This window comes from Lithobates pipiens, unplaced genomic scaffold (genome assembly GCF_037356315.1).
Source record: "Lithobates pipiens isolate NorthernLeopardFrog02 unplaced genomic scaffold, aLitPip1_a1.2 Scaffold_126, whole genome shotgun sequence".
Taxonomy (NCBI): domain Eukaryota; kingdom Metazoa; phylum Chordata; class Amphibia; order Anura; family Ranidae; genus Lithobates; species Lithobates pipiens.
The window spans coordinates 1,440,557-1,453,181 of NW_027507714.1; the positions used below are offsets into that span (position 1 = coordinate 1,440,557).

General features: G+C 48.3%; 1 protein-coding gene across 1 annotated transcript in view; it reads left to right on the forward strand.

Annotated features, from left to right (window-relative positions):
- Positions 1–12,625, forward strand: part of LOC143973867 (protein mono-ADP-ribosyltransferase PARP9-like) — a 77,701-nt gene that overhangs the window by 36,554 nt on the left and 28,522 nt on the right. The window contains exons 3-4 of the mRNA XM_077474738.1: positions 10,760–10,975; positions 11,870–11,936. Coding sequence (XP_077330864.1) covers positions 10,760–10,975; positions 11,870–11,936 — 283 coding nt within the window. The remainder of the gene's footprint in view (positions 1–10,759; positions 10,976–11,869; positions 11,937–12,625) is intronic.

A 12,625-nucleotide genomic window follows, 5' to 3' on the forward strand; every position in this document is an offset into this window, starting at 1 on the left:
TTGATGCAGAAGCCAGCAGCTCAGGCCGAGCCCCAGAATCCACCACCTAGTCCAAATGCATCCTCATCCAGACCAGTGGAGACTGAGGACTCAGGTGATGAAGGGGGAAGTGCTCTTCTCTCACTCAGGGACTCGGATGAGGAGGAAGACGAAGACGATGGCAGAACCTCTCGGTACAATTAAGAGCAATCTACACTATTGAAATTCAGGAAGAAAAGGTATAACTGTCAGTTCACTGCAAAATGTACCAGGGTATGGATGAAACCAAACACAGGGTGTTTCCATTCTATAGGATCCTAGCAGAGTCGGTCAAGAAAGAATGGAAGGATCCCGAGAGGGCCCCTTTTCTCTCCAAGACCCTTAGGAGAAAGTTTCCATTTGAAGATAAAGACTCTGATGTTTGGAATAAGAAACCTCGGGTAGATGCTAGGGACGTGAGATGTGAGTAACTATGGAACTATGAACTATGCTGCTTTCTCGCAGGTTTCTAGAAGCACAGACCTAGTGTTTGAGCACATGGGGGTACTGAAGGACCCGATGGATAAGAAGGCAGACTCCCTCCTTAAAAAAGCTTGGGATGCTACATCAGTCAGTCTCAAACCTGCTATGGTTTCCACGGTCGTGGCAAGGAACCTGGAATGCTGGGTGGAAAAGCTGAAAAGCAATGTTGAAACGGGCACATCACGTAAATATTTGTTAGAATTTTTTCCCTTAATATTAAAAGCTGTTAAGTATATGGCTGATGCATCAGCTGAATCAGTCAAATTGGCGGCAAGGTCATCAGCTCTGGAAACTCGGCCGGACGTGTGGTCTGGCTGAAGACCTGGTCTGGTGACACAGCTTCCAAGGTTAAGCTGTGCAGTTTACCCTTTTCAGATGATTTTCTTTTCGGCCCAGACCTGGAAACAGTCTTAGCCCTTGTATACACGGTCGGAGATTCCGATGGAAGGTGTCCGATCGGACCGTATTGTCGGATATTCCGGCTGTGTGTGGTCTCCATTGGACTGTTTCCGTCGGATTATCCGACGGACCAAGTTTTCCAACTTGTCTATAAAATTTTCCAACAACATGATCCGATCGGACATACTCCGATCATGTGTAGCCTACTCCGATGGACAAAGTGCCACGCATGCTCAGATCAAATTCCTAGACCAAAGCTGTTGGCTACTAGCCTGAACGTAGGCCCGTCGTAACGAAATAACGTCATCACGTTATGTACAATCAGATTTTCTAACAACTTTGTCCGACCCAGGGGCGGATCCAGGGGGGGGCAACGGGTCAATTGCCCCCCCCGAGATTACCGGCAGGCTGGTTCCGCGGGTCCAACCGCGGCCGGTTCCGCGGGTACCAGCGGGCCGGTTCCGCAGGTCCAATCGCGGCGGGTTCCGCGGGTACCCGCTCGGCCGGTTCCGCGGGTCCAATTGCGGCCGGTTCCGCGGGTACCCGCGCTGAGTGGACGGTGAGGGGGGGGGGGCGGCTTCGGAGGGCTGCTGGCCAATCAGGAAGCCAGCAGGCAGGGGAGCAGGGAGATGACATCATCTCTCACTGCCCTGCATCCCTCCAGTTCCGCCCTCACTGTGTAAGAAGCTGTGTGCAGCAGAGAGATTGCATCATCTCTCTGCTGCCTATCTTCACTCTGGGACCCAAGAAAAGACCACCTTAGCAGAAAAGTGACACAGTAGGTGACAATCCGCAATGTGTGGCAGGCTACGTGGCAAGTGGCAATCCGCAATGTGTGGCAGACTACGTGGCAAGTGGCAATCCACAATGTGTGGCAGACTACGTGGCAAGTGGCAATCCGCAATGTGTGGCAGGTGACGTGGCAAGTGACAATCCGCAATGTGTGGCAGACTACGTGGCAAGTGGCAATCCGCAATGTGTGGCATACTACGTGGCAAGTGGCAATCCGCAATGTGTGGCAGGTGACGTGGCAAGTGACAATCCGCAATGTGTGGCAAACTACGTGGCAAGTGGCAATCCGCAATGTGTGGCAGGCTACGTGGCAAGTGGCAATCCGCAATGTGTGGCAGGCTACGTGGCAAGTGGCAATCCGCAATGTGTGGCAGGCTATGTGGCAATTGGCAATCCGCAATGTGTGGCAGACTACGTGGCAAGTTGCAATCCACAATGTGTGGCAGGCTACGTGGCAAGTGGCAATCCGCAATGTGTGGCAGACTACGTGGCAAGTGGCAATCCGCAATGTGTGGCAGACTACGTGGCAAGTGGCAATCCGCAATATGTGGCAGGTGACGTGGCAAGTGACAATCCGCAATGTGTGGCAGACTACGTGGCAAGTGACAATCCGCAATGTGTGGCAGACTACGTGGCAAGTGGCAATCCGCAATGTGTGGCAGAATACGTGGCAAGTGGCAATCCGCAATGTGTGGCAGGTGATGTGGCAAGTGACAATCCGCAATGTGTGGCAGGCTACGTGGCAAGTGGCAATCCGCAATGTGTGGCAGACTACGTGGCAAGTGGTAATCCGCAATGTGTGGCAGGTGACGTGGCAAGTGACAATCCGCAATGTGTGGCAGACTACGTGGCAAGTGGCAATCCGCAATGTGTGGCAGAATACGTGGCAAGTGGCAATCCGCAATGTGTGGCAGGTGATGTGGCAAGTGACAATCCGCAATGTGTGGCAGGCTACGTGGCAAGTGACAATCCGCAATGTGTGGCAGGCTACGTGGCAAGTGGCAATCCGCAATGTGTGGCAGACTACGTGGCAATCTGCAATGTGTGGCAGGTGACGTGGCAAGTGACAATCCGCAATGTGTGGCAGACTACGTGGCAATCCGCAATGTGTGGCAGACTATGTGGCAAGTGGCAATCCGCAATGTGTGGCAGACTATGTGGCAAGTGGCAATCCACAATGTGTGGCAGACTACGTGGCAAGTGACAATCCCCAATGTGTGGCAGGTGACGTGGCAAGTGGCAATCTGCAATGTGTGGCAGGCTACGTGACAATCCGCATCTGGTGGCAGGCGACGTGGCAAGTGACAATCCGCAATGTGTGGCAGGTGACGTGGCAAGTGACAATCCGCAATGTGTGGCAGGCAACGTGGCAAGTGACAATCCGCAATGTGTGGCAGGTGACGTGGCAAGTGACAATCCGCAATGTGTGGCAGGCTATGTTGCAAGTGGCAATCCGCAATGTGTGGCAGGCTACGTGGCAAGTGACAATCCGCAATGTGTGGCAGACTACGTGACAAGTGGCAATCTGCAATGTGTGGCAGGTGACGTGGCAAGTGACAATCCGCAATGTGTGGCAGACTACGTGGCAATCCGCAATGTGTGGCAGACTACGTGGCAAGTGGCAATCCGCAATGTGTGGCAGACTACGTGACAAGTGGCAATCTGCAATGTGTGGCAGGTGACGTGGCAAGTGACAATCCGCAATGTGTGGCAGACTACGTGGCAATCCGCAATGTGTGGCAGACTACGTGGCAAGTGGCAATCCGCAATGTGTGGCAGACTACGTGGCAAGTGGCAATCCACAATGTGTGGCAGACTACGTGGCAAGTGGCAATCCGCAATGTGTGGCAGGTGACGTGGCAAGTGACAATCCGCAATGTGTGGCAGGCTACGTGGCAAGTGGCAATCCGCAATGTGTGGCAGGCAACGTGGCAAGTGACAATCCGCAATGTGTGGCAGGTGACGTGGCAAGTGACAATCCCCAATGTGTGGCAGGTGACGTGGCAATCCGCAATGTGTGTCAGGCAACGTGGCAAGTGACAATCCGCAATGTGTGGCAGGTGACGTGGCAAGTGACAATCCGCAATGTGTGGCAGGCTACGTTGCAAGTGGCAATCTGCAATGTGTGGCAGGTGACGTGGCAAGTGACAATCCGCAATGTGTGGCAGGTGACGTGGCAAGTGACAATCCGCAATGTGTGGCAGGTGACGTGTTAAGTGACAATCCGCAATGTGTGGCAGGCTACGATGCAAGTGGCAATCCGCAATGTGTGGCAGGCTACGATGCAAGTGACAATCCGCAATGTGTGGCAGGTGACATGGCAAGTAACAATCCGCATTTGGTGACAAGTGACGTGGCAAGTGACATCCTCAGGGCTCCCACTGATTCTGCATTATGGTGAGTTGAACCATTTCATTTTATATTACAATGTATTAATAGAAATAATGCGCTTCAATCATCCTGACACCATAACAACCATGGTGCCGTAATGATTGAAGCGCAAATACCAGCCATTTCCCATATAAATTGCCCCCAAAAAAACATATTTTATAGCAGTGCCCCTCCCGAGATTAGACTCTGGATCCGCCCCTGGTCCGACCGTGTGTATGCAACAGTTTCAGACAAAATCCAACGGATTTGGTTGTCAGAATGTCCGACCGTGTGTACAAGGGCTTAGATAGGTCAGCTGACAAAGGCTTTTTTCTGCCAAAAAGAAATAGCCGATTAAAAAGAATTTTCATGCTGTTCAGCAGCCCCATAAGAGTAAGGAGCAGGACCATAAGAGCCGTTGGGTCTCCCAAGGAGGTAAGGGAAGAGGAAGAGTTCTTTTCAGATCTCCCCCAGACCAGCCTTCTAAAAGTAAGTGACAATCTCACTCCAGTAGGGGAAAGATTGTCACCTACAGTGGAACATGACATCTCCAAGTCTGTTTCGTGAAAAGCATTTGTAACAGATGACATTTGATAAATGTCAGTTTAGTTTTTGGCCTCAGAACAGTAAAGGTTCTGAGGGTTAATTGTGTAGGTAGGCCTAACACCAGTCTGGCCAGGCTGTGTTTGGATGTTCTGCCTGGTCATGTGAACGGTGAGGTGCACATGACAGGCTAGAACCAGGTCTGGTTGGATGTGTAGGTATCGGCCTTCTCAGAGCCAATCAGTGGGGGTGCCGGGGCCCGCTGAGGAGTCTGGGAAGGGGTACTTAAAGGGTTGTGGGTCACATGTTCAGGGTTCCGGAGTTGTTCGAGAGACCTGTGGGGTCTGGTCTGGTTCCAGGACTGAGGTAGACCCACGAAGGGTACCGGTCACAAGGTGTTCGAAACCCCGCAACATGTTCCTGTAAGTGGCCCCTGATGGACCTGCCTGGTCTGGGGTGGGATCCGTCTGTTCCCAAGTCTTGGAACCGGCTGGTCCGAGGTGCAGTAACTGAGGGAGGATTCAAAGTGTCAGGGTGTGCTCTCGGCTTGGAGGGGCACCGCAGCTTGTGGAAGTGATCGGGGGAGGACTCTTCGGAGGAGGGCAGATAAGTGGCATCCTGGGAAGTGCCTGGTTACTGAGTTGAGAAGGACATTGACGAATTCACACTTTTCCAGTACCATAAAGGAGACCGGAAACATTCCAGGTACTGAGGAAAAAGGTTCCTGTTTGCCCTTAATTTGTTTGTTCAAGTTTGAGTCAACGTGCTGACTGCCATGATCTCTGGCTAGAGATCTGTTCAGCCTTGAAGTACCCAGCTGCGAGTGGCTACTCTCTGGGTGGAAATCGAGACTTTGCTAGACCTGCAGTTCAAGGTGCCTGAGTTCTTCACCCCGTACCCTCTGTTCCCTAAGAGACTGTGTTAATTGAAAGTTCTACTGCAGAATAAAACCTTTTTGAAAGGACTTCATCTGTGTCGGTGTACAAGTTGTTGGGTATCAACTCTGGGAACCCCTAGAAGAGGAGGAGCGGGCCAAGAGAAGGTAACCGGTAAGCCCATTAAGTCAAGGCCGCCCTGCAACGGGTTATGGCTGCTACACATTATAACTCGGGGATACAGGCTGGAAATTTTAGAGCCACCCCGAGAATATTTTGTTACAGCGCTACCAAAAGATCGGGAAAACGCTTCTGCAATGATGAGCCTACTACAGGATCTGATTCAGCAAGAAGTAATCATCCAGGTCCCAAATAATCAGGAGGGCAGGGGCTTTTACTCTCATATATTCCTGGTAAATAAGCCTTCAGGGAAGTACCTTCCGCCTGATCCTGAACTTAAAAATCTTGAACAAATCAACACAGTACAAACATTTCAGGATGAACACAATCTTTTCAACTACAAAGTTGCTGACTCCAGGCTGTTTCATGGCATCCCACGACCTAAGAGATGCTTATCTTCATGTTTCGATAAATCAGACTTCTCAACAGTTTCTATGCCTGGCAGTGGATCTGGGGAACTCAGTATGGCACCTCCAATTCAGGGCTCTGCCATTTGGACTTTCATCCTCCCCCAGGATCTTCACAAAAATTATGGCGGAAGCTCTGGAACCTCTGAAGTTGAGAGGGATTTCAGTTGTCCCCTATCTGGGTGACCTGTTGTTCTTCACGGACTCCAAAGAACAAGTCTTATCAAATCTCCAGGCGACACAGACTCACCTCAAGAACTTAGGGTGGCTCCTGAATTTGGAAAAATCAAATCTGGAACCCTCACAGGAGATGAAGTTTCTGGGTTATACCATAAACTCGGTGCTTCAAAAAGTCTTTCTACCGCAGGAAAAAATGAAGATCCAATTGGCGGTCAAACAAGTTCAGAACAACTTGTCAGTGTCAGCCAGGTCAGCTATGGTGGTGTTAGGTCTTCTTACAGCATTGATTCCTGCCATTCAATGGGCCAGATTGCACTCCAGGCCCCTTCAGTTAAACATACTACGCAGTTGGTCCTACCAGGAACCACTAGAAAAACAGATAAAAATTTCCCTACATGTAAGGAGGGCTGGTGGAGAAACCCATCCAATCTGACAAAAGGCCTTTCTTGGGTCTTTCCCATGGACAAGCGTCTAACAACAGATGCGAGTTCCTGGGGCTGAGGAGCTCACCTGAACAGTCAGACTTCTCAGGGAGTCTGGTCCAAATCAAAAGCCCAAAATTCCTCAAACTGGTGGGAACTGAAGGCAATTTTTCTGGGTCTCCCAGCCTTTCAACATGTAGTGAAGGGCAATCTTGTTCAGGTACTGTCGGACAACACAACTGCAGTAGCCTACATAATGAAACAAGCAAAAGGCTCCTAGAGTTGGCCAGTCTGTTATTGACCTGGGCGGAACAGAATGTGGCCTCATTGTCGGCAGTCCACCTGAAAGGTTCTCAGAATCTTCTAGCAGATCTAAGCAGACGGAAGCTGGTGGAAGCGGAATGGATCCTGAATCAAGAAGGTTCCTGATGATTTCCAAAGCTTGGGGGCAACCTCAAATAGATCTGTTTGCCAACCAACAAAACTCCAAAAGTACACAAATTCTTCTCTCTCCACCAAGAAGACCAAGCAGTAGGCATAGATGCTTTTGCTCATCCCTGGCATTACCAGCTGTGCTATGCTTTCCCCCATTCCTTTGATACCTCTGGTCCTAAGGAAGTTCAGAGAAGAAAGACCAATCTGATCATGGTCACTCCCTTCTGGCCAAAAAAGCCTTTTTTCGCGGCTCTGTTAAATCTAGCCACGGAACCCCCATGGAAGTTACTGTCCAGAAAAGATCTTCTATCACAGGGGTCAGTGAACCATCCGCAACTGGACTATCTTCAATTAACAGCTTGGTTTCTGAAGAAGACCTCTTGAAGGCAAAAGGACTTTCTGATAAGGTAGTAAAGACCCTTCTTTCTAGTAGGAAAGAATTCACGTAGGCCATATAAATGAAGGTCTGGAAAAAATGTAAAAAAAAATGTCTGGCAGCCAGCACCTTAAGACACAGGTGGTGGCTTGATCTATTTTCTTTGAAAGAACGTTATCAAAAGAAGTTTTAGTTTTAAGATTTTGCAGGGCTCTAGCACGAAATAGGCCAGTAGATTTTCCCAGTTGGAATTTGTCTATTGTTTTGCACGTCTCTTGGGAGCTCCTCCGTTTGAACCGTTACTAGAAGCATCCTTACAGAATTTGGTTCTCAAAACAATTTTTCTGGTGGCCATCACCTCTGCAAGAAGAATCTATGAGCTCCAAGCTTTGGCAGTTACAGAACCTTTCCTGAAAGTTTTTGCAGACACAGTGGTCTTTCAAACGGACCTAGCATTCCTTCCTAAAGTTTCCTCTACTTTTCACTGCTCACAAGAAATAATCCTGTCCACTTTCTCTTCAACTCCGACCAATCCGGGAGAAGAAGCTTTTCACACACTAGACGTGAGCAGATATTTGTTACATTTTCTTAAAGTAACCAAATAATTCAGAAAGTCGAATGCTCTTTGTGGTTTTCTCAGGCTCACGTAAGGGAGACAAAGCTTCCAAAAGTAGGCTGGGCAGATGGCTTAGATTGGCAATCACAGAGGCCTATAACACAAAAGGAGAAATGCCCCCTTCATGCATTGCTGCTCATTCCACAAGATCTACGGCAGTTTCCTGAGTTGAAAGGGCCAGTGCTACGTTTCAACACATCCGTAAGGCTGCTGCTTGGTCCAATTATTCAACGTTTCTCTGACACTATTGGTTGGATTTACTGCCTGCTGTAGATCAAGCCTTCAGCAGGAAGGTACTGCAGGCAGTAGTCCCATCCTAGCATCCTAGGGTAAGTTTCTCGGTTATCCTCTCCAAGGTTGTCCTGAAAGGCGATTTTGAGAAAGGCATAGTTGGACTTACCGGTGACGGTATTTCTAAGAGCCTTTCAGGACAACCGTTACTTCCCTCCCTTTGTTTAATCTTTAGAAGTGTCTATCATGGTTGTTTGGTGCTTTTCTGTGCTTTGTTTTCCAGTTGTTGGAGACCACAATAACTGAGGCCATGGTGGAAGAGGAGGGATTTAAAGGCTGCATGTGTTTCCTGTGAAGAAGGTGGAGCTACACTCTCTCTAAGGTTGTCCTGAAAGGCTCTTAGAAATACCGTCACCGGTAAGTCTAATTATGCCCTTTTGCAGGTAAAAAATGTGCATATAAAATTTTTTTACTTGGAGCCTAAAAAGCATTGCAACCGTGATTAGCAGAACATGGGTGCCATGCAGCACTCCTGCAGACTTGTTGGTGTATCTGTCTACTTGTAACCGTGTACGGACAGATGATCACTGACAGGAAGAGAGAATGAACTACCTAGAACAATCAACAGTGCCCTGGTAGTTCATTGAGGACTACATGCCAACAGCCACAAAGACCTTTGGTACTTGTAGTTTCTAATTCACAGAACTCTGTGAGTGAATGGCACTGCCAGGAGAGCAGAGTCCCACACAGCCATGTTTTATTTAAAATATTGACAGCAAGATCGGGGAGGAAGTTTCCCGGCTTGCTGTCCCTAGAGGCAGGGGAGTGGGCATCAGCTTCAGGAGTGGGATCATGTTCCAAAATGTGAACTTATCCTTTCAATCTCTTTTCCTCCAGAAGTATGGAGTGCCTCCATTTTTCCTTTGTGATGACCTTAAAGCGGATTTCCACACAATTTTGAGAGGTGGTCTTAACCACTTGCCGACTGCCGCATGTACATATACGTTGGCAGAATGGCACGGCTGGGCAAATGGGCGTACAGGTACGTCCCTTTGAATTCGCTGCCGTGTGATCACTTGTGCGCCGATGGCGGCCCACGCGCGCAACCCTGTCGGGAGCTCCGTGAGTCGGATCGCAGGTCCTGCGGACTAGGTAGCCGCGGGGATACCCGCGATCGTCTCGCTGAGCTGTAGAATGGTGACAGTGTCACTGATCTCTGCTTCCTGTGATCAGGAGCCGTGATCAGTGAAGTATCTTTCATGGCCCATCCCCCTAACAGTTAGAAACACTCCCTAGGACACACCCCTTTCCTAGCCCCCCTAGTGGTTAACCCCTTCACTGCCAGGATCATTTTTACAGTAATCAATGCAATTTTATAGCTCTGATTGCTGTAAAAATGACAATGGTCCCAAAAATGTGTGAAAATTGTCTGATTAATGTCGCAGTCACAATAAAAATCGCTGATCACTGCCATTACTAGTAAAAAAAAAAAAAATTAATAAAAATGCCATAAATCTATCCTCTATTTTGTATATGCTATAACTTTTGCGCAAACCAATCAATACACGTTAATTGCAATTTTTAGTATATTTTTTTTTTTTTTTTTTTTTTTTTTTACCAAAAATATGTAGAAGAATATGTATCGGCCTCAACTGAGGAAAAAAAACAATTTTTTTTATACATTTTTTTGGGGGATATTTATTATAGCAAAAAGTAAAAAAAAATGCGCTTTTTTTTTCATAATTGTGGCTCTACTTTTGTTTATAGTGCAAAAAATAAAAACTATAGAAACAATCAAATGCCCCAAAAAGAAAGCTGAATTTGTGGGGAAAAACGCAAGAGCAATAGTCAGTTAAAGCGACGCAGTGCTGAATCGCAAAAAGTGCTCTGGTCTTTGGCCAGCAAAATGGTCCGGGGCTGAAGCGTTTAAAACGAAAGACCACCTCTCCACCCCTCGTTTTTGGATATTTTAAAAAAAAATTTTTTTCTTTTGCTAGTACCTTTCTTGGAAGTACTAAGAGTACTTCTGATCCAGCCGGCGGCGCGGCCCAGGACGTCACATCCTCTTCTGCGGCGAGCCCCCCCCCCCCCCCCCCGTTTGTCAATGCTGGCCATTCACAAAGCACAGCGCGACTTGCGCATGCGCAGTGGGGAAAAAAAAAAGACAGTGAGGCTACAAGGCTCCACTGCCGGTTTCCTTTAGAACGGGTGGCGCCTGCACCTGATCTGATGTACGGATCGTCCTTGGGGGAGGGGGGCGACATCACGGGGTCCCTAGACAGGTAAGTGTCCTTATTAAAAGTCAGTGTCATTTCATTAGTGTTGTCACATGAAAAGATAGAAGAAATGTCACTGAGGGGTGTACTTACTTTTGTCAGATACTGTATGTAGACAGCCCAGTTCCCCTTCTACCATGTTCTGTCTTGTTGCAGGTTTTGAAACAAGCAATCACACAGTGTCTGTTCACCGCGTACAACTATGCTTCTCCCTCAATCTCGTTTCCTGCGCTGGGAACGGGAACTATTGGCCTTTCCAAGAAGGACGTGGCTGAAGTCATGATGAACACTGTGCTGACGTTTGCCGTGGAGAATCCATGCTCCATGGATGTATATTTTGTCATTTACCCTCAAGACACAGAGACTTACAAGGTGAGTTAATATTTCAAAATAATTGATTAAATAAATGTAGATTTCTTAGGTGCAAAATTTCTGAACTTGGACTGCGAGCTGCAGAAGGAGCACTAGTGGTGGTGAGTGGAGATAGAGGGGGCAAAGGGGCTCGCTGGTGAATCGGATTCCACTGTGTGTAATGGCTGCATACGATCAGCTGTGAACAAACCTGACTTCGGATATGAAGTCTTCCGTTAATTGTTCCCCAAAGGTATTGGTTTGTAGCCATCTGTCTCAGTACTGCTTTACAATGGCCCCTGATATCTGCATGCCCTGCGAGTTTCAATACTAGAATCGCCAGCTAGAAACATGACTGTTGCTGTTCATCCCCTCGCCTTTCCCTTCTCCCGCAGAGCGCTCTGTGACAACACAATGCTTTTGCAATGGGGAACTGCCATGATATCACTGCTCTTCCTATTATCTCAGCCATCTGATCCATTCCTGCCCTGCCCCCCACCCATGGGCGTCCGCAGGTAGGGACAAGGGGGGTCAAGTTGCCCCCCCCCCCCTCTGGAATCAGGGATTGGATCCTAAATTCAGCACAGTTGCGTCGCTATCGGGTGCCACCCGCCAGTGGGGTGACACCATCAAGGTGCTGTCAAGCCCCCCCATCAGTGTAGTGTGACGTTGGCTCTTTTCCCTGCTCAGTCCAGCAGAGAACTCGGCGGCGCTGTGACAGGAGAAAGGTGAGCTGCGGGCTGTCAGAGGTTTCCCATACCTCGCCCCTCCTTTCTCCTGTCAGGGAGAAGAGACGGCGGCTGGTTGGGTCATCACATCTCATTTATTCACTGGGCACACTTTTTCTAGTAAAAATGAAGAAAAAAAATATTATTATTTATTTTTATTTTTTAACGGTGTGACTTTTGTATGAAGGCTTTTCGGGATCGATGGAAGACATATGAATGGAACAAGAACACAACAAGTGCCACCAAGCAGAGAGGTGAGGCAAGCTGAAACCCTTCATGTCCTGCTTCCTAAATGTCTTCACATATACAGTATATACCGTATCTCACAGAATTTAGTACACCCCTCAGTGACATTTCTTCTCTCTTTTCATGTGACAACACTGAAGAAATGACACTTGTCTACAATGTAAAGTAGTGAGTGTACAGCTTGTATAACAGTGTAAATTTCCTGTCCCCTCAAAATAACTCAACACACAGCCATTAATGTCTAAACCGCTGGCAACAAAAGTCAGTACACCCCTAAGTGAAAATCTCCAAATTGGGCCCAATTAGCCATTTTCCCTCCCCCGGTGTCATGTGACTCGTTAGTGTTACAAGGTCTCAGGTGTGAATGGGGAGCAGGTGTGTTAAATTTGGTGTTATCGCTCTCACTCTCTCATACTGGTCACTGGAAGTTCAACATGGCACCTCATGGCAAAGAACTCTCTGAGGATCTGAAGATAAGAATTGTCGCTCTACATAAAGATGGCCTAGGCTATAAGAAGATTGCCAAGACCCTGAAACTGATCTGCAGCACGGTGGCCAAGACCATACAGCGGTATAACAGGACGGGTTCCCCTCAGAACAGGCCTCGCCATGGTCCACCAAAGAAGTTGAGGTCACGTGATCAGCATCATATCCAGAGGTTGTCTTTGGGAAATAGACATATGAGTGCTGCCAGCAT